The sequence below is a fragment of the Electrona antarctica genome (assembly GCF_951216825.1).
Source record: "Electrona antarctica genome assembly, chromosome: 7".
Lineage (NCBI taxonomy): Eukaryota > Metazoa > Chordata > Actinopteri > Myctophiformes > Myctophidae > Electrona > Electrona antarctica.
The window spans coordinates 26324808-26344962 of NC_136812.1; the positions used below are offsets into that span (position 1 = coordinate 26324808).

A 20155-nucleotide genomic window follows, 5' to 3' on the forward strand; every position below is an offset into this window, starting at 1 on the left:
AGTTTATACTTTTTAAAATATTTAACTTTATTTATAAAATGTTTCTCTCATAGACAATGTATGGGATGCAATCTCTAAATCCACCTCACTTTTGCAGCCTCATTACTCTGGCATACTTTGTCGTAGAAACGTGATTTAAACTTTAGCTAGCTCACACGACTGTGGACTTTTTCGTGGTTCAAACCGTATTCGAATATGTTACACGGTTTTTCCGAAATCGCAGTTCAATCGCAGGCCGTTTCGCGTAATCAGTGTCCCCTTAGAGTGTGGGGCCTCCTTGAGTAGAGTGTGGAAACTGAAATTCTTTCCTTGGAAATTTACCAAACAAATTGTCGTCCCGGCCAAAATATTCACTTTACATGGATGTTCTTTGGTCATTTTGTAGCCACACATGTCCTCTTTCACACAATGTAACCACCAAAGCACAGATACATACAGAATGTGAACTACGGCCTTTTAAGTGACACAAATACAGTCAAGCTGCCCATTGACCTCCATTGTATAATTCTTACGAGGAAAGTATCGTGAAGACAATTCTTAACTCGCTCTTATAACCACATTTTCGATCGTACCAACACCACCATCGCACATGTTGTACCTCAATGGCTCAGGCCACTCAAAGTGAAAACAATATTTGCATTCGACTTTTACTTTTTGCGATAGAGCAATTTGTTCGGGCATAGGTTTTTCCCTATTCAGGCCCATTGAAATCTCCCAGTCATAGTGAAGCACTGTTTTACTCTCCCACAGCTGAGACATATAAGGGCTTAATTACAGGGCTGACATTAGAGTTACAAGATCTCAATGAGTTGCTCTGCGAAACCTTGTGAGCTTGTAGGTCTGCTATTTGTGCAGTCACAGACACACGCATGCATACGCAAGCACGCACGCACGCACGCACGCACGCACACAGCTTGTAGGTCTGCTATTTGTGCAATTAGGCTCTACACATACACACAGAGTCACAGACACACGCACGCGTGCACACGCACGTGCACGCGCACGCACACACACGCACACGCACACACGCACACACACACACACACACACACAAAAACCCTGTCTTTTGCTTGCAGCATGCTACAGTCTTGCAATTTGCTCCATGGGCTTAGACCACCAATAGGAGCACGCTGTACTTAATTAATTGCTTAAGCCCCGCCCTTCTGTCTTCCCATTGGCTGGCCTTTACACAGCTCTAACTTTTGTTTGCAGCATGATACAGTCCTGAAAATTTGTTTATGGACTTACACCACCAATAGGAACACTAATATAAACTTAAAAAATATTTTTTTTTTAAAAAAAAATTACTTTTTTTTTTTACTTTTTTTTTTTTTACTTTTTTTTTTAAAACTTTTTTTTTTTATCTTTTTTTTTTTACTTTTTTTTTTAAAAAACTTTTTTTTTTTAAACTTTTTTTTTTTTAAACTTTATTTTTTTAAACTTTTTTTTTTAAAAACTTTTTTTTTTTAAACTTCTTTTTTTTTAAACTTTTTTTTCTAAACTTTTTTTTTTTTTTTACCTTTTTTTTTTTTAAACTTAAAAAAAAAACTTAAAAGAAAACTTAAAAATGAAAAACCAGTGTTCAGACTTGGTGGGTGGTCCCACAGACACAGCTATAACTTTATACATTGCGTTTTTAGCGAGCCCACGCAGTTTCTACAGGAACTGCTTTCTAGTTATACTTTATTCCAATTTCCGCCCTTTTTTCGTCCTCCTACTACTTTCACACACTTTATGCTAGAAATTTAGTTCAAACTTCAAACTGTTCAGCTCTTTGCAGTTATTTATGCTTGCATTTTTATTTTTACAAATGTTTATACTTTTTTAACTTTTAAACTTTTAAACTTTTTTTTACATTCTTTATAATGAGAGTCGATGGGAGAAACGTCCCATTTTTCACAGTTGACTTTTTTGTGCTCTTATTACTCTGTCATACTTTCACTTTGAAACTCCATTCAAACTTTAAAATGTTCATCAATCTTTGAATTTTCATTGGTGAAAAAGTTTTTTTGAAAAAGTTTATACTTTTTAAAATATTTAACTTTATTTATAAAATGTTTCTCTCATAGACAATGTATGGGATGCAATCTCTAAATCCACCTCACTTTTGCAGCCTCATTACTCTGGCATACTTTGTCGTAGAAACGTGATTTAAACTTTAGCTAGCTCACACGGCTGTGGACTTTTTCGTGGTTCAAACCGTATTCGAATATGTTACACGGTTTTACCGAAATCGCAGTTCAATCGCAGGCCGTATCGCCTAATTAGGGCGCCCTTAGAGTGCGGGGCCTCCTTGAGTAGAGTGTGGAAACTGAAATGCTTCCCTCGGAAATCTACCAAACAAATTGTCGTCCTGGCCAAAATATTCACTTTACACGGATGTTCTTTGGTCATTTTGTAGCCACACATGTCCTCTTTCACACAATGTAACCACCAAAGCACAGATACATACAGAATGTCAACTACGGCCTTTTAAGTGACACAAATACAGTCAAGCTGCCCATTGACCTCCATTGTATAATTCTTACGAGGAAAGTATCGTGAAGACAATTCTTAACTCGCTCTTATAACCACATTTTCGATCGTACCAACACCACCATCGCACATGTTGTACCTCAATGGCTCAGGCCACTCAAAGTGAAAACAATATTTGCATTCGACTTTTACTTTTTGCGATAGAGCAATTTGTTCGGGCATAGGTTTTTCCCTATTCAGGCCCATTGAAATCTCCCAGTCATAGTGAAGCACTGTTTTACTCTCCCACAGCTGAGACATATAAGGGCTTAATTACAGGGCTGACATTAGAGTTACAAGATCTCAATGAGTTGCTCTGCGAAACCTTGTGAGCTTGTAGGTCTGCTATTTGTGCAGTCACAGACACACGCATGCATACGCAAGCACGCACGCACGCACGCACGCACGCACACAGCTTGTAGGTCTGCTATTTGTGCAATTAGGCTCTACACATACACACAGAGTCACAGACACACGCATGCATGCACACGCATGCACGTGCACACGCACGTGCACGCGCACGCACACACACGCACACACGCACACACACACACACACACACAAAAACCCTGTCTTTTGCTTGCAGCATGCTACAGTCTTGCAATTTGCTCCATGGGCTTAGACCACCAATAGGAGCACGCTGTACTTAATTAATTGCTTAAGCCCCGCCCTTCTGTCTTCCCATTGGCTGGCCTTTACACAGCTCTAACTTTTGTTTGCAGCATGATACAGTCCTGAAAATTTGTTTATGGACTTACACCACCAATAGGAACACTAATATAAACTTAAAAAATATTTTTTTTTTAAACTTTTTTTTTTTTTACTTTTTTTTTTTTTACTTTTTTTTTTTAAACTTTTTTTTTTTTATCTTTTTTTTTTAAAAACTTTTTTTTTTTAAAACTTTTTTTTTTTTAAACTTTTTTTTTTAAAACTTTTTTTTTTTTTAACTTTTTTTTTTTAAACTTCTTTTTTTTCTAAACTTTTTTTTTTTTTACCTTTTTTTTTTAAAAACTTTTTTTTTTTTAAACTTAAAAAAAAAACTTAAAAGAAAACTTAAAAATGAAAAACCAGTGTTCAGACTTGGTGGGTGGTCCCACAGACACAGCTATAACTTTATACATTGCGTTTTTAGCGAGCCCACGCAGTTTCTACAGGAACTGCTTTCTAGTTATACTTCTTTATTCCAATTTCCGCCCTTTTTTCGTCCTCCTACTACTTTCACACACTTTATGCTAGAAATTTAGTTCAAACTTCAAACTGTTCAGCTCTCTGCAGTTATTTATGCTTGCATTTTTATTTTTACAATTGTTTATACTTTTTTAACTTTTAAACTTTTAAACTTTTTTTTACATTCTTTATAATGAGAGTCGATGGGAGAAACGTCCCATTTTTCACAGTTGACTTTTTTGTGCTCTTATTACTCTGTCATACTTTCACTTTGAAACTCCATTCAAACTTTAAAATGTTCATCAATCTTTGAATTTTCATTGGTGAAAAAGGTTTTTTGAAAAAGTTTATACTTTTTAAAATATTTAACTTTATTTATAAAATGTTTCTCTCATAGACAATGTATGGGATTTTATCTCTAAATCAACCTCACTTTTGCAGCCTCATTACTCTGGCATACTTTGTCGTAGAAACGTGATTTAAACTTTAGCTAGCTCACACGACTGTGGACTTTTTCGTGGTTCAAACCGTATTCGAATATGTTACACGGTTTTTCCGAACACAGCTTGTAGGTCTGCTATTTGTGCAATTAGGCTCTACACACAGAGTCACAGACACACGCATGCATGCACACGCACGCACGTGCACACGCACGCGCACACACACGCACACACGCACACACACACACACACACACACACACACACACACACACACACACACACACAAAAACCCTGTCTTTTGCTTGCAGCATGCTACAGTCTTGCAATTTGCTCCATGGGCTTAGACCACCAATAGGAGCACGCTGTACTTAATTAATTGCTTAAGCCCCGCCCTTCTGTCTTCCCATTGGCTGGCCTTTACACAGCTCTAACTTTTGTTTGCAGCATGATACAGTCCTGAAAATTTGTTTATGGACTTACACCACCAATAGGAACACTAATATAAACTTAAAAAATATATTTTTTTTAAACTTTTTTTTTTTTTAACTTTTTTTTTTTTACTTTTTTTTTTTAACTTTTTTTCTTAAACTTTTTTTTTTAAAAACCTTTTTTTTTTTTAAACTTTTTTTTTTTGTACTTTTTTTTTTAAAAACTTTTTTTTTTCTAAACTTTTTTTTTTTTAACTTTTTTTTTTTTAACTTTTTTTTTAACTTTTTTTTAAAACTTAAAAAAACTTAACTTTTTTTTTTTTAGCATTATTCTTACATTACAAATCATTAGTAGACACAGTTATGACTTTAATGACTTTATTCTGCCACTTTTTGGGCATCATACTACTTCCACATACTTTATGCTAGAAATGTAGTTCAAACTTCAACATGTTCCGCTTTATGCAGTTATTTATGCTTATATTATTATTTTTTTACAATTTTTTGTACTTTTTTCCAGTGTTCAGACTTGGTGGGTGGTCCCACAGACACAGCTATAACTTTATACATTGCGTTTTTAGCGAGCCCACGCAGTTTCTACAGGAACTGCTTTCTAGTTATTATTTACCTGGATTAGTCTTTTTTTTTATGTGCTACTCCTCCCACAGTTTTGACTGTACGCACTTGAGCCATATCTCAAATTGACCGGCTTCATCGGGAAGGTAGTGCTTGTATTTTTTTAAGAGAAATGTTGTATAGTTTAATTGATATGAATTTATTAGTGAATAGAATTTCCCCATTGACATGAATGGGAAAATGCGATTTTTCGCATTTTCTCACATTCAAGTATTTTTTCCTCAGAGACTGTAAGCACTATAGTTACAAAACTTGGAGGGTAGGTTCATAATAATTACTAAAATTAATAAACTTATACTGTTATCGGTCGGCCTCATGGTGGCGCTATAACAGCCCACTTTACGTTTTGGCTTATAACTCTTGAACCGTAGGTCGTAAAATCTAAATCTTTTTTTCCCTGACTTCATTGGGTCATGACGCATCTCCCCATATAGGCCCCGCCCATTTGCGTCATGATAGATTTTCCGCCATTTTGAATTTTCTCCAAAACACACTTTTGGCTCCTCCTCCTACAGATTTTGTCCAAATCTCACAAAAATTGGTACACATGATCTCTGGACCTTTCCGATTAAAACACCATCGGCAGAATTTTGGTAGTGCGTATCGTTCGGCCGTAATCGTCGTCCAAAGTTAGTAGGAGGGGCCTATATCACAAAAAATGCCATAAATCACGAACGGAATGTCCAATCCATCCCAAATTTGAATCACATGTCTGGGGTGGTTTAATCAACCAAAAGCCAAAAGCAATTCCATTTTCATCTATAGGGGGCGCCGCAAATGCGAAGACTTTAACCATTTCTCGCAAAAACATGATTTTTTGGGGATAAATACCCTCCGAATTACTTGCGCATGATCGCAGGGGTGAAGCGACATTGTAATTGGCTGGCAATATCAGTGGGAGGGGCATATGTAAGTCACTGCGGCAACCACACTTTGCAATTTTTTTAAATTGCGACCTTTCTAGTTTCTCTCGTGATGCCTTTTGTAGAGTGAGAATTGCTGTACGGTGTGTTTCGAGTTGAGGCCAAGTTATACTTTAGTACATTGGTAATTATTAAACATAAATATGAAACATCCTCAGTGTTCATTTATGTGTGTTGTTTGTAGCTGCTGCCACTGAAAAAACTCCTAAACTGGACCTAGCTGCAAAGCTTCTCCTAAACTGGACCTAGCTGCAAAGCTTCTCCTAAACTGGACCTAGCTGCAAAGCTTCTGTGCCATTTTAGATTTTTGCATTGGCAGATAAAAATAGCAATAGCTTCTACATCTGCTAGAAAGTGTGAGAAGGCATTTGTAGAATCGGTCTTACTGGGATAATACAGGAAAATAAAATGGCTGATGATGATGATGATGAGTGACAGTGAGAATGGCTGGTGCAGCAACGAGAGCCAGGATGTAGTTTTTGCCCTTAATTGCTTGCACAGAGGAAGATAGAAGATGCTCTCTGCAAATCGCATTGCCCTCCGACACTTCTAACACACTATAGTGTATACAGTACTGTAGAACAGATGTTTAGGTTAATGAGGGACAGATTGAATTATACCAGTTATAGGTTGGAACGTATCACTTTATCCTATGACTGCTCCAAAGAACAGAAACTTTAACTCGAAACAGTAATTTACATTTAAATTGTCTTGTTTCATACGTTTTGAAACACTGTATCTTTCTTTCATTCTTTTAAGACTTTTTGGGCGTTTTGATAACATAGTATACTGTGATACTCACAGGCACTACACCACAGGTTGCCCCACTGATAGCCCCACACACATGCAGTATAATATATCACACACACGCACACACACACACACACACACACACACACACACACTTGATTGAGAGAGGGATGGTGGTGGTGGTGCACTAGCAAGGTGCACGAAAAGTCATAAGAAAACTAATGTATTTTGCAAAAAAAAACGTCTGGAAGACCCCCAATGAAGTGGAGGTGCCCATCGGTCCGACATAAGGTTAGGGTTGAGGTCAGCTTTAGGCATAGTTAGGGTTAGGAATATAAACGTAGTTATAATGCGCGTCGCCGGACCAATGGTACTTCGAAAAAAAAGGACCGACCGTCGGACACGTCATTATGACTCAGACATAACCATGAACAAAGCAAATACGCCTATATATATATATATATATATATATATATATATATATATATATATATAGGCAGGACCACCGCCACGTCACTATGACTCAGACATAACCATAAACAAACAAGATACGGCCTTATATAGTCAAATATAAAGAGAACTGGTTGTCCAGAGCCTATCTGACCGCTATATGGGGATGCCAATATATGGGCATTTACAAATAATACATCGGAATAAACAGGACTGGACAAATAGGCATAAATGTGACACAGGTAGACAGACACAGATCGCATGGGGGACGGGTACAACGGGAACTTTGACAAAGCCCCTGACAATATAACTCAGATATATCGGTTGGATTGGCGGTGCGACGTAGGTGTACCGGCCCCAACCTCTAGTTTTGAAAATGGACCCATAGGGGATCTTTCTCATGAGTGAGAACTTGTGAGGTTATACCCCGAAAGACAGACACACACACACACACACACACTTCAATAAAGTTGTATACAAAGCAACCTTTGTCTGAATAAAGGTTTGAGACCCAAACATGGTTCCAGGTGCCTTTACTCTGGAGCTAAATTAAAAGCTTATTCTGTATCATTGGTCTTATCCTATCTGTTATTCTGTATCATTGGTCTTATCCTATCTGTTATTCTGTATCATTGGTCTTATCCTATCTGCCTACTAGCCAGTAGTTCAGTACAGTAGTGGAATTAAGTCAGGATCAAGACACATCTTTTGCATTAACCTGAAGGATTAAATACTGAATGCAGAATTTGTTTGTATTTTTATTTGACAAATAAAACCATGATAAATAAATAAATGTATATTTATCAATTACATGACAAAAAAGAAAGAAAGAAAAGAAACACTCAGATGCTTATGTTCTGCCTCATAATAAATGTTTTACCACCGACCATCTACAAACAACAAAAGTTCTCCAAGTGAATATGTTTGTTTTGAAAGTGCATCATTGAGGTGTTTACATGAGCATTTTTATTCAGAATGAGCAAGTCATTCTGAATACAATCTGAATACAATATCTGTCCATGTAATGTTGTCTTACATCACATCATCTTTTTGGTATGGTTTCCTTCAACCTTCATAGATCAATTCACCACGTCACAATTTTTCTATTTTTACCAACATTTCATAAACAACCATAGTTAGTTAAATCATCAGTGTTAATGTATCTATCATGTTAAATTAACATAGTGAGCAGGTCCATTGACTGTCCCCTGTACTGTACTTCAGTGTAGATAAAGCCAAAACACCATCCCATGGTTACTCACAAATCCCATTAGCTGAACCAGTCAACACGGCCAGGAGCAGCACGATCTTCAGTCCGTAGAGTCCCACCATCATGTCCAGGAGTTAGGGTGTGTGCGGCCAATAAGACACCATGCGTGCAAGTGGGGTTCGACAGGGGACAGTCACCCACCAAACCGTACGATACACAGCTCCAAGAGAAAAGTCTAAATGGAGTATAAACTTCTACTTTTGTTTTAAAGCTATACGTACGTTCTCTGTCTGGCCTTATCGGTGGACACAGCTTCCTGTACTGCACCATAAACTAGTCTAAACCTCGCCTCTGCTTTCAAATCATGCTAGTCAGAGTGATGTCACACTGAAGAGTCTTCCTCTACCTTAACTTTTTTCATCCAGGAAGTTTCATTTCAACAGCTACACCACCAATTACAGGAAGCACCAGAACAAAGGGATCCGGGAACCTGACCCTCAGGTGGACGGCCTGGAGGATGGACCAGGGCTGAGCAGGTCATGTCTGGAGGCCGGCCGGGAGGCAGAGACGAGACGAAGGAGGCACCGTCTGGAGGTCGGCCAGGAGGCCGAGATGAGATGAAGGAGGCGTCGTCTGGAGGTTGGCCGGGAGGCCGAGACGAGGCGGACAAGACGTCATCGGGAGGGCGGCCTGGAGGCCGAGACGAGGCAGAGAACTTGGGAGGCGACGCCAGGGATGCTGCAGAGAACTTGCCAGGCGATGGCAGGGATGCTGCAGGCGGAGGCGACGCCAGGGATGCTGCAGGTGCTGGATGCGATGCCCGGGATGCTGCAGGCGCTGGGGGCGACGCCACAGGAGATTCTGCAGGCTCTGGAGCTGAAGCTGCTGGCGTCATTGCTGCAGACTCAGGAGGGAGGGCTGCAGGCAGAGCTGCAGGCAAAGCTGCAGGCTCAGGAGGCGAGGCTGCAGGAGCCATTGCTGCAGACTCAGGAGGGAGGGCTGCAGACAGAGCTGCAGGCAACGCTACAGGCTCAGGAGGCGAGGCTGCAGGCGTAGCTGCAGGCTCAGGAGGCGGGGCTGCAGGCTCAGGAGGCGGGGCTGCAGGCAGAGCTGCAGGCTCAGGTGGCGGGGCTGCAGGCTCAGGAGGCGGGGCTGCAGGCGGAGCTGCAGGCTCAGGAGGCAAGGCTGCAGGCTCAGGAGGCGGGGCTGCAGGCTCAGGAGGCAGGGCTGCAGGCGGAGCTGCAGGCTCAGGAGGCGGGGCTGCAGGCTCAGGAGGCGGGGCTGCAGGCGGAGCTGCAGGCTCAGGAGGCGGGGCTGCAGGCGGAGCTGCACACCGAGGAGACATGGAGGATGCTGCATATCCAGGAGACAAGGAGGGTGCTGCATATTCAGGAGACAAGGAGGGTGCTGCACACCCAGGAGAGGAAGACGCTGCACACCCAGGAGAGGAGGACGCTGCACACCCAGGAGAGGAGGACGCTGCACACCCAGGAGAGGAGGACGCTGCACACCCAGGAGAGGAGGATGCTGCACACCCAGGAGAGGAGGATGCTGCACACCCAGGAGAGGAGGATGCTGCACACCCAGGAGACAAGGACACTGCACACCCAGGAGACAAGGACACTGCACACCCAGGAGAGGAGGAGGATGCTGCATATGGGACCCCAGAGGACACTGCACACCCAGGAGAGGAGGAGGATGCTGCAGATTCTGGAGACTGGACTGCAGGTGGAACTGCAGGCACAGGAGGTGGTGCTGCAGGTAGAACTGCAGGCACAGGAGGTCTCTGAGCAGGAGCTGAGAGCAAGCTGGAGATGCCTGGTCGGGTGGGCTTGGTGGCTTGGTGATCCTGGGAGACTTTGTCCCCGCCCCGTTTGTTGGCACTAAGGGGACCCCCCAGAGCCAGGCGCGTGCCCAGATAAGGATCGGGGACATGAAGGGGTTCCAAAAATGATTAGATTTTTGCCTTTCTGCAAAAATAGGTAAGCAAGTCAACATACTGAATATTCTGCTGGTCTGAAATGAAATGAAATGAAATCTATATTTACCCAGGGTATCTGGGCTAAGCTCAAGAACTTGTTTCCAGCCAGGCCCTGCTCATAGAACACATTTCATCGTAGTGGTTCAATGCCTTGTTCAAGGGCACTTCAGCGGTGGTAATTTTAACGTGTCGGACGGCTGATTCGAACTAGGAACCTTCCGGTATCAAGACCACGCCGCTATCCGTTCGGCCACCGCTGCCACAAATCTGAAACAAATCTGAAACAGGATTGGTGGGCTGCAGGCTCACCACTCCAATCCTTACAGATTGGAGAGCTGGCTGGGAAGCACTAGGCAATGAGCTGGTGTCTAAAAAGCCTTTAAGCTTCCCACGCACTATATCCAGGTGGGGGACAAAATGGCTGACCCAGGGCCTCTCCTTGAACCACTGCTGCTGAATAGATATCTCCACATGGATCGGAGCACGCAGTTTAGGGGTAGAGACCATGAAACGATCAACCAAATCGTCAAAGTCCACCACCCTTTGGTGAAAAAGCTTTAACTCTGCTGGGTTCATTTTATGGTCAGTTCATTCTGTCACGATGTCAAAATGTCAAAATGTGCTGAACCCAAATGCAGAGTCACAACAAGCAGAATAGTGTTCCAAACACGTATTTATTAAATAATGCAGAACATAGGCAAGCTAACAAAAGCTGGGTAGGCAGAGTATAAGCAATCCCAAAAATGCAAAAACAAAGGCAGGTATGAGCAAATTACCATAAGTATTCAAGGCAGGGTCCAGAGGAAAAAAGACACAGGCAAGAGCTCCAAGGTAGGACATCATAACATGAATGTATGAACTGACAATGTGTGTGTGCAGAGAGTCCAGTCTTATAGGTGGTGCGTTGATTGTATCAGTGTTCACAGGTTTGTAATGGGCTGGGGTGATGAGAGTGGAACCACTGCCAGGTGTGTAACTAGGACTGAAGTGAGGAATGGGATGAGGGAGTGGCCAAAGTGGGAATACAGACAGGGGGAGACTCAAACCATGACAGTGTGTCATTTACATAAGCGTGTGAGAACGTGTACGTCACCAAGAGGGGGGCGGCGTCTGAAAAGCTTGGGACGGCCCTCTCGTGGGCATTCAATTCTAGCCCACATCACTCAGAATAGAGTGACGGTGGTATGTATTTGTAAATATTAAGCTCGTTCTTGGCGACAACATAGTGAACCAACACCAGGGTGGATAGAAAGAACGTCGGGCCCAAATACATTACAAGGACAAGGAAAATGTTGTGAACAAACACGGCTGTGCTTAGATACTTTGTTGAACATTATGTCTCTGCGCCCGTGCGCCGATCCAAGCCATTCTACGTCTTTTTGTAAACTCGTCAATCTGGGTTCCTTGATGCTGTCTCCATGCTGGAAAGCTGAACATCTAATTCCGTTTTCTGGCTCATTTCCTCGACGTGACCTGCTGTGGCACTTATTTACTGAGCAAGTCTGCACCATTGTGAGGTCAGTTTAAAAAAAGAACGTATACAAGCACACGGATAGTCGCTCAATGTAAACAAACCAGACAAGCCAGCAAGTATGGCGGCCGCTACCACGTGACACATATGTTGACGCCCCCTCCAGGAGATTTTGGTACACCCGACAAGTACATGAACTCAACATTATCAGTCATTGTTTGTGTATTCTTAAATTAATGTTTCTGTATTCTTAAATGGATGTTTCTGCATGCACCTTTCTTTGTCATTGTGCAGTTATCATTATGGAATTAATTATTAATTATTTGTGTGTGTGTGTGTGTGTGTGTGTGTGTGTGTGTGTGTGTGTGTGTGTGTGTGTGTGTGTGTGTGTGTGTGTGTGTGTGTGTGTGTGTGTGTGTGTGTGTGTGTGTTGATGTAATGCATGATGTACTGTATGTGCATTCACAGAAGAATGACAGAAGCTCCGAGAGGGAGGTGACCCATATCCAGTTCATCAGCTGGCCAGACCACGGCGTGCCAGGAGAGCCCAGCCTCCTCCTGAAACTCAGGCGGCGGGTCAACTCCTTCAACAACTTCTTCAGTGGACCTATTGTCACCCACGACTGGTAAATGACTGCATGGGGCCTGTCAAATTCATTCATTGATACCTTCATTCAAGGTAGTAAATAATTAAGTGTGTGTGTGTGTGTGTGTGTGTGTGTGTGTGTACACATGCAGTGCGGGAGTAGGCAGGACGGGGACCTACATTAGCATTGATGCCATGATGGAGGCTCTGGAGTCAGAGGGGAGAGTTGATATTTATGGCTACGTAGTCCAACTTCGCAGACAGAGATGCCTCACGGTTCAAGTGGAGGTATGTACTGTACTTATAGGCTACCTAAGTACGTATTCGCCATGTCTACAACAACACCCCGACTGCATGGGGCCTGTCAAATTCATTCATTGATACCTTCATTCAAGGTAGTAAATAATTAAGTGTGTGTGTGTGCGTGCGTGTGTGCATGGTGTGTATTCCAACAGAGAAGCAGCCATGCTGACCAGCTTCATGGATTATCTTTTCTGCTGCCTGACTAGAAAAGCAGACAACATTGTGGTTCCCATAGAGACCTCAGAACCAGCAGATGGCTATGAGTTTGTGGAACTCAAACCAGGCCGGATTCTGCGTATCCGACACATCATCCCTGACCGCCCTGTGGTCGAGGTGCCCAGCATGCAGGCAGGCAGCATGAGCTGTAAACGCAAGATCACAATTTACCGCAATGGGCAAATGCTGATAGAAAACCTGGGAGACAGAGAAAAGCCAGAGATGGAAAACTGCCAGAACGGAGATATAGAGCCCAACAGCACGAGAGACGCAGAGGCAGAGCAGTCCGGCAACAGCGGCTCCATGCCACCTGTCACCATCAATGAGACCAAATGTGACGCTGGGACGGATGTGGCGCTTGACGCAGAAGAAGGAATGACAGCAGCTCCTGGACAGCCTGACCAGCCTCAGCAACCCAGGAGACGCAGATGGAAGCCCAAGCGCACGGTGGTGATCGACTGCGAGAGGAAGATAACGTCCTGTAAAGGGACGCACGCAGACTTGGTGTTATTCTTCATCCACGGTGTGGGGGGCTCTCTGGACATCTGGGGCAACCAACTGGACTTTTTCTCTCGGCTGGGCTATGAGGTCATTGCCCCGGACCTGGCTGGACATGGTGCCAGCTCAGCACCACATATAGTTGCAGCATATACATTCTATGCCCTTGCTGAGGATATACGACTCGTTTTCAAGAGATATGCACGCAAGAGGAATATTCTCATTGGACACTCTTATGGGTAAATCAGATGACACTATCCACATGCACAGTGGCTCACAAAGACAGAGCTAAAGGATTGATTGATTGATAATTTTATTAGACAATAAAATGCAAACAGTACCGGGGTACAGTCAAGCACAAATGGTCCAAAAGGATAGCGCCGAAGTGGTCTTGTTTCCATTCGGGTCCCATACATTCATTCAAAACACAACAATGACATCAGCAATGATATATCTCAAACATAATTAAATCTGGGTACATGTTGGAATAGACATTTGGAAAACAAAGGGGGGGGGATAAAGAGGTGGGGCAATCACATTCACTCCCTTGACCTGATGACAGTGACAGATGAAAGGACAAGGCCCCAGGGGGGTGTTTGACATTCTGGTTTTACTGAATGTCAAAGTGCAGTGCCTATTCAGAACATGTGCCCCTTTGGAGCCCATTCGATCGACTTCACCCTCGACACTGCACTTCATTAAGAAATCAATAATATACCTGGTGTTCGCAAAGTTTGAAATCGAGCAGATTCTCAAGATATGTAAAGGACAGTCATACAGACAAACACATTCCTGGAATTTAACATATACAATGCTCATAGACTAAACTAAATGATTATCGCTTTAAGTTTAATTACTGACACTACTTTGATGCAGTGTGTTGAGAACAAGAACGTTGTTTGAGGAAAGTTCCATTACAGCCACTGTCAACATTGTTTCTAAGTTATTACATTGTAGACAAAAGTACAACAAATCCTGATTCCTCTGACTTCATTGACACCCAGGCCAGTGAAGTTTTATTCTCCTCCTACAGTGTGTCATTCTGTACTTTCCTGGCCCATGAGTACCCAGACCAGATCCATAAGATGATTATGATCAACGGGGGAGGCCCCACAGCTTTGGAGCCCAGTCTCTGTTCCATCTTTAACCTGCCCATCTGTGTACTGAACTGCCTCTCCCCTCTACTAGCCTGGAGCTTCCTTAAGTATGACTAACTCTGTGTGATTGACTTTGTGTGTACAAAAATGTATGTGTTCATGCGTGCACAAATTATTTCGTGTAGCTGTGTGTGTGTGTGTGTGTGTGTGTGTGTGTGTGTGTGTGTGTGTGTGTGTGTGTGTGTGTGTGTGTGTGTGTGTGTGTGTGTGTGTTTTGTGAAAATATCAGGATACCAGCGGAAAGGGACAGTGCATGCGCTGTTTTTATAACTTGATACATCATTTTTTGTATTGTCCCTGTCAAATAAACATAAATAATAATAATCAAAATTATCAAATATGGCCCAGGCGGTTAGCTCAACCGTCTGGGCACCTAGGCTGCCGAGCCAGCCTGACGGCGTGCCGCGGGTTCGACTCCTGATCCCGACGGCCTATGCCGCATGTCTCCCCCCCCCATTTCCTGTCAGTCTTTCAACCTATCAATAAAAGTAAAAAATATATATATCTTTAAAAAAAACAATTATCAAATATATTTTTTTATATTCAAATATGTTTTCCCCCCATATTCGACGAATCTTTGAAATTGGAATATGAATTTACCGGCCCTAATGTGCATCTTGTGGACTCTTGTGGACCTTCGATAGGGCTGGTTTTGCCCGCCAGGGTGCCAGAGAGAAGCAGCTGCTGAAAGAGAAACAACGCCTTCAACGTGTCATCGTTTGTGCTGCGTGCCATGATGAGTGGTCAGTACTGGCCTGAGGGGGATGAGCTGTACCATGCTGAACTTACAGTCCCCGTTCTGCTGGTACATGGCATGTACGACAAGTTTGTCCCTGTGGAAGAGCACCAGCGCATGGCTGAGGTGAGGACAGCATTATCAGCTAGATACAAAGTGATCATGCTGACCATGCTTTTTGCTATGGACACCATATAACCAATGCCAATTCATTTCTAATAATCGCATCACAGAGACATCCATGGATTGATTACCGTGTCCATGTTTGACAGGGAAGCACTGTTGCTATGAAAGCAAATTCCTGTTCTATACCTGCCTCCTCATTCCTCTCCTGTATAACTGTGTCCATCTCCTTGTCTGTCTCCTGATAGATGATTATTTAGGGTTATTTAAGTTAACAAAGGTATTGCAGTTTGACAATAGATACAGTAGCGATTGATAAAGCGAATGAAAAAGATTGGCAGTTGTAAATAGAAATTATTACCCTGTTTACAACTGTGTCGTAAATTCAAACTCATTTTTGTTTGTTTTCTGTCAGATTCTTCTCTTGGCTTTCCTAAAGGTACTAGATGAAGGCAGCCACATGATTATGATGGAATGTCCAGAGACAGTCAACACACTTCTACATGAGTTCCTCCTCTGGGAGCCCGAAATCCCGTCCAAGAAAGAACCCAAAGCCCGTCCAGAGACTGCGAAAGCCCAACCTGACACTACCAATGTGGCACCTGAAACAGCAACAGTCCGACCTTTAACTGCTCGGTAACCTCCTCAAATGGCAGCATGTATGACAATAGGCAGTCAAAGGGTATACTGTGAGATGCTCTCACTGCACATTGACTGTGATCAGACCTGAGGATTCCAGAGCATAGAACAGTCATGGCTGGCCATGACACCATATCCATGTGTGCCTCTTCTGGAACTCAAAACAGTTGAACTGAGGTGGTCCTGAACTGCTGTAACCGTATGGGGTGGACCAGATTTGCCAGTCTCTGAACTTGCTCCTGAACTGGTCTAGCTGTCTAGAAAATGTGGATGTGAAATGTGGTGTCTGGAGTCGAGGACGTCTCGTCTTTGTTACAAAGATGGACAGATCAAAATGGGCACCAATCATATTTTTTTTCCATGAGGATGCTTGAGGTTCTCCATGGCAGATATGCCCACGGCTGTGCCTTGAGGTGATGTGTGACCAAGGAAGGGTCAGAAACGGGGGAAGGGGGGTCCAAATGGAGCAGTCACGGGGAATTTCAAATGAGCAGTAACATGGTCTCTCATTCATCCTACTAAAAAAGCTGCCTGTGTGTGGTGTTCAAGAGCACATACAAGTGAGGGCCTCCTGTAGTACTGAGGAATACAGTGCTAATGTTTTGACTTAAAACCAACACAGAAACACACATAAAGGAGTTATGGAGAGGCAAGGTGTTAAAAGTAAAGTATTTTAAGAAGATTATAGTATTTTAGGAACAGGCCTGTTAAATGGTCTTAAACAATACTTTTTTATATATTGCTAAATTGTTTTTCCAAGCATGGTTGGGGAAAAGGAAGCATCTGTTTTTGGCTTGCGCAAACTGCAAGGCCTTGAGACTCGTATGGTGTACCCGAGCGAGCCGAGTCAGCCATCATTACGAGCAGCATATTGCACAATGCAGCTTTCTATTCAAGTTTATGAATTAAATTCATTAAATTCATATTATGCAGTATTTGTGGTTAGCAGAAATGCCATATATGTTTAAAATGTAAAAACATTAAAACAATATTTAATAATTTATTTAGATGTACTACAATAATTGGGGTGCTGCTGGCATCTATGACAGCCAAGACATAACAGAGATTATAATATGTGCATGGCAAATCAGTGGTGCTTGAACAGCAATGTTCAGTGGTGATGGACTTCATTGAATCAATTGAGAAGCGTGAAAGGGTTGCACTACCTCATCTAATACCTTGTATTTGCAGGCTAACTGTGATGATTTTTACCAATTTAAACTAGTTTTTCAGAGAGGGAACATGACTGCACATGAGAGACTAAGGTTTAAAGAGCATTCATCTGTAAGGAATTTGCGCTTATTTTTGCACCAGAATTATGCTGAAGAATGATCGTTTTCCACATACAGTATTTGTTGGCACGTACAGTAGTACATACCAAAGATTTCCCAAGCTCTCGTTCTGTCTGTTCCAACCATTTCTGAGTCATTTACAGTAGGCCAATGTTTGTCTGAAATTACATTTCAAAATCTTTACTCTCCATCACTTTGTGCACAATTAACAGTAACACATGCTGCAGAGTGCAGACTACTCTACGTAGCCACTTTTAGCAGCTATTGAGTCATTTGACTTTGACAAATATATGGGTTTCATAGTTCAGCTGTTCTTAGCACTGTAGTGGTTCAAATATTTCAGATAAAAATCAATAATTTTCCAGTTGGGTTTCCACATTGTAGAAGCAACTCCCATGTATTTCTTATGGAGGAAGAGCACATCTTTGGTTTTATTTATTCTAGGCTATAGTTTTATACATGCCAATTGAATTTGTGGTTAATAATTAGACTTCAAAGAGTGAATGAGAGTGAATTCATTGAAACCTGGAAAATACTTAAAATCCAAGAAATGTCACAGTAGTTTATTCAGAATTGAAATAACACAAGTGTTCGATGTAAAATAGATTATAGATTTTATGTATGTCGACAAAACTTGGGAATAATATCCACCATCCCATTTTGTGCACTTGTGTTTTACATGTTTCTGTTTGCCTTTGATCATGACTCCATAGATGGATGGAGGACAAGTGTGTGTGCATGTGTGGTCTAGAAACTTTGAGAATGACTTAAAGGGACACAAAAAAATATGTTAATGACATTTAGAAGATTTAGAACACTTTCCTGGGAGTCTTTAGGTGAGTAATACAGTATGTGGTTTTAGATATTTTAGATTTTAGCAGTGAGCCCAGTGTCTCTGATGTCATGGACACTGGGCTCACTTACTTCCTGGACTACATGTTGTCTCGCCCTGAGCCCTCCCCCTATCCAGGAGGAGGAGCAGTGCACCAGTATGTACAGTACCTTTGTGTGACATCCATACTCCCTTTTAGCAAATCTGTTGAAAATATATTGAGTTCTTCCTTGTCCCACCGACTCCCATGACAAAACTTTCCTAAAACCTTTGTCATTTTATATGAATACAAACAAGTGCCTGGAATTCCATGACTTGAGCTTATTGATCTGCAATCTTTGTCTTTAAGAGATAGGGGAAAAAGGAGGGAGCCTAGATAGAACCCTGGTATTTTTGTTATGGTATTTTTTTTAAACTATAATTGTATTCATCTTGCATTCCATTTCAACTGGTCTGCTGTAGATGCGTAGAAGACTTTTATACTGTAGGCATATTAAAGTCAACGGTATTTATATTACACGGTCTGTTGTTTAGTGGGAATACTGAGCTAAATGGATTAGTGTACTGGAGCCTGAGCCTATTATGGTAAATTGTTTGCTGAATGCTGATATTTTGCAGATTCTTTATACACAGTATTTGTTACAATTACTATTATTATTACTATTGTTAATGACAACAGTAGTAGGCTAGTAGTCACTTTATGCATGCCTGGGATCTATCTATCTATATGGTGTCCTGTCTTTTGAGGACCTCTGTTGCTTCTTTTTATTATAAATCAAAATATAGCTCACAGTATTTATTTTTATTTAGCAAGAAAATAATATGAATTAACCAATTAAGTCAACATACAGTACAATTCTGCAACTCCTTTCTAAAATGTTATAAAGCCACCCATGGACGTAGTTTGTCAACAGCATGTAGTACAAAGTAATCTTGGCTCAATGTTTGCCACCCCCCCTCAATTAAGCCCATTCAATTTCAAACACTTTAATTGTCCTAATGGATGGCGAGATGACGATGTAACATTACAGAAAATATTAACATAATGGAATAACTAATGGCAATATGAAGGTTTATTAGGACAATGTCAGACAAGAGAAGCAGGGATGTGTGTTTTCAGTGAGTCAAACATCGAGATGGAAAGTGAATGGGCTTATATACAGTGGTGCAAGTCTGATTAAATTATTATCAAATATCTAAATATTGAATTAAGCAAATTAAAAAACGTTCTGGGGTACTTCAAAACATTGCATGCGTTGTTGATGACTGACATCATATGGCCTCCTCCAAGTACTTTGTGCCTATTTTGCCTGTCTAATACATTCATAAGTAACAAGTAATGAAACAAATAACTTTTTTTTACATCAAAATAGCACATACTGTACAGCAGCCTGCATCTTCCTCTGGCAATGTAAAAGGCATGGCATATGTACATTTCTAATCTCTTAATACTCTGCAGTTAGCCTGGGCTGCAGACCCTGAAAGTGTCAGGCTAGTCTGTAGTCTAACAAGTAACAACTTTGAAAAAAGTCATCTTACACACATTTTCCCTCAGACCTCCAGAGTGACAGTGGGACCATTGCTAGTCTCCTCCACTTTGACTGGACTGTCTTTTTTATCTTCATTCTGCTCTTTTACTGGTGCCACCTGCTGGTCCGAAGCGATGTCACCGTTTTGCTGCTCAGCTGGTTTGGTCTCTGCCGTCACCTGCTGGTTGGAAGTGGTGCTGTCGTTTTCCGGCTCGCCTGGTTTGGTCTCATTGATAAGCTGGACGGAGTCAGCAGCCGTTGCTGTAACTTCC

The 20155-nt window shown here is 41.9% G+C and overlaps 2 protein-coding genes across 2 annotated transcripts in view; one reads left to right on the forward strand and one right to left on the reverse strand.

Annotated features, from left to right (window-relative positions):
• Positions 1-13023: 13023 nt before the first annotated feature.
• LOC306926540 (protein ABHD8-like) lies at positions 13024-17051 on the forward strand (the record flags this gene model as incomplete). Its single annotated transcript, XM_079505893.1, is given in 5 exon segments — positions 13024-13814; positions 14609-14779; positions 15377-15425; positions 15427-15594; positions 16007-17051. Coding segments are annotated over 5 exon segments (1404 nt in total). The 3' UTR covers positions 16232-17051.
• A 2090-nt stretch (positions 17052-19141) lies between these two features.
• Positions 19142-20155, reverse strand: part of LOC306926528 (receptor-type tyrosine-protein phosphatase C-like) — a 23003-nt gene continuing 21989 nt past the window's right edge. Inside the window, 1 exon segment of the mRNA XM_079505879.1 lies at positions 19142-20155. This exon segment is cut by the window's right edge and continues 56 nt beyond it. Within this exon segment, the coding sequence (XP_079362005.1) occupies positions 19906-20155 (250 nt within the window). The 3' untranslated portion in view covers positions 19142-19905.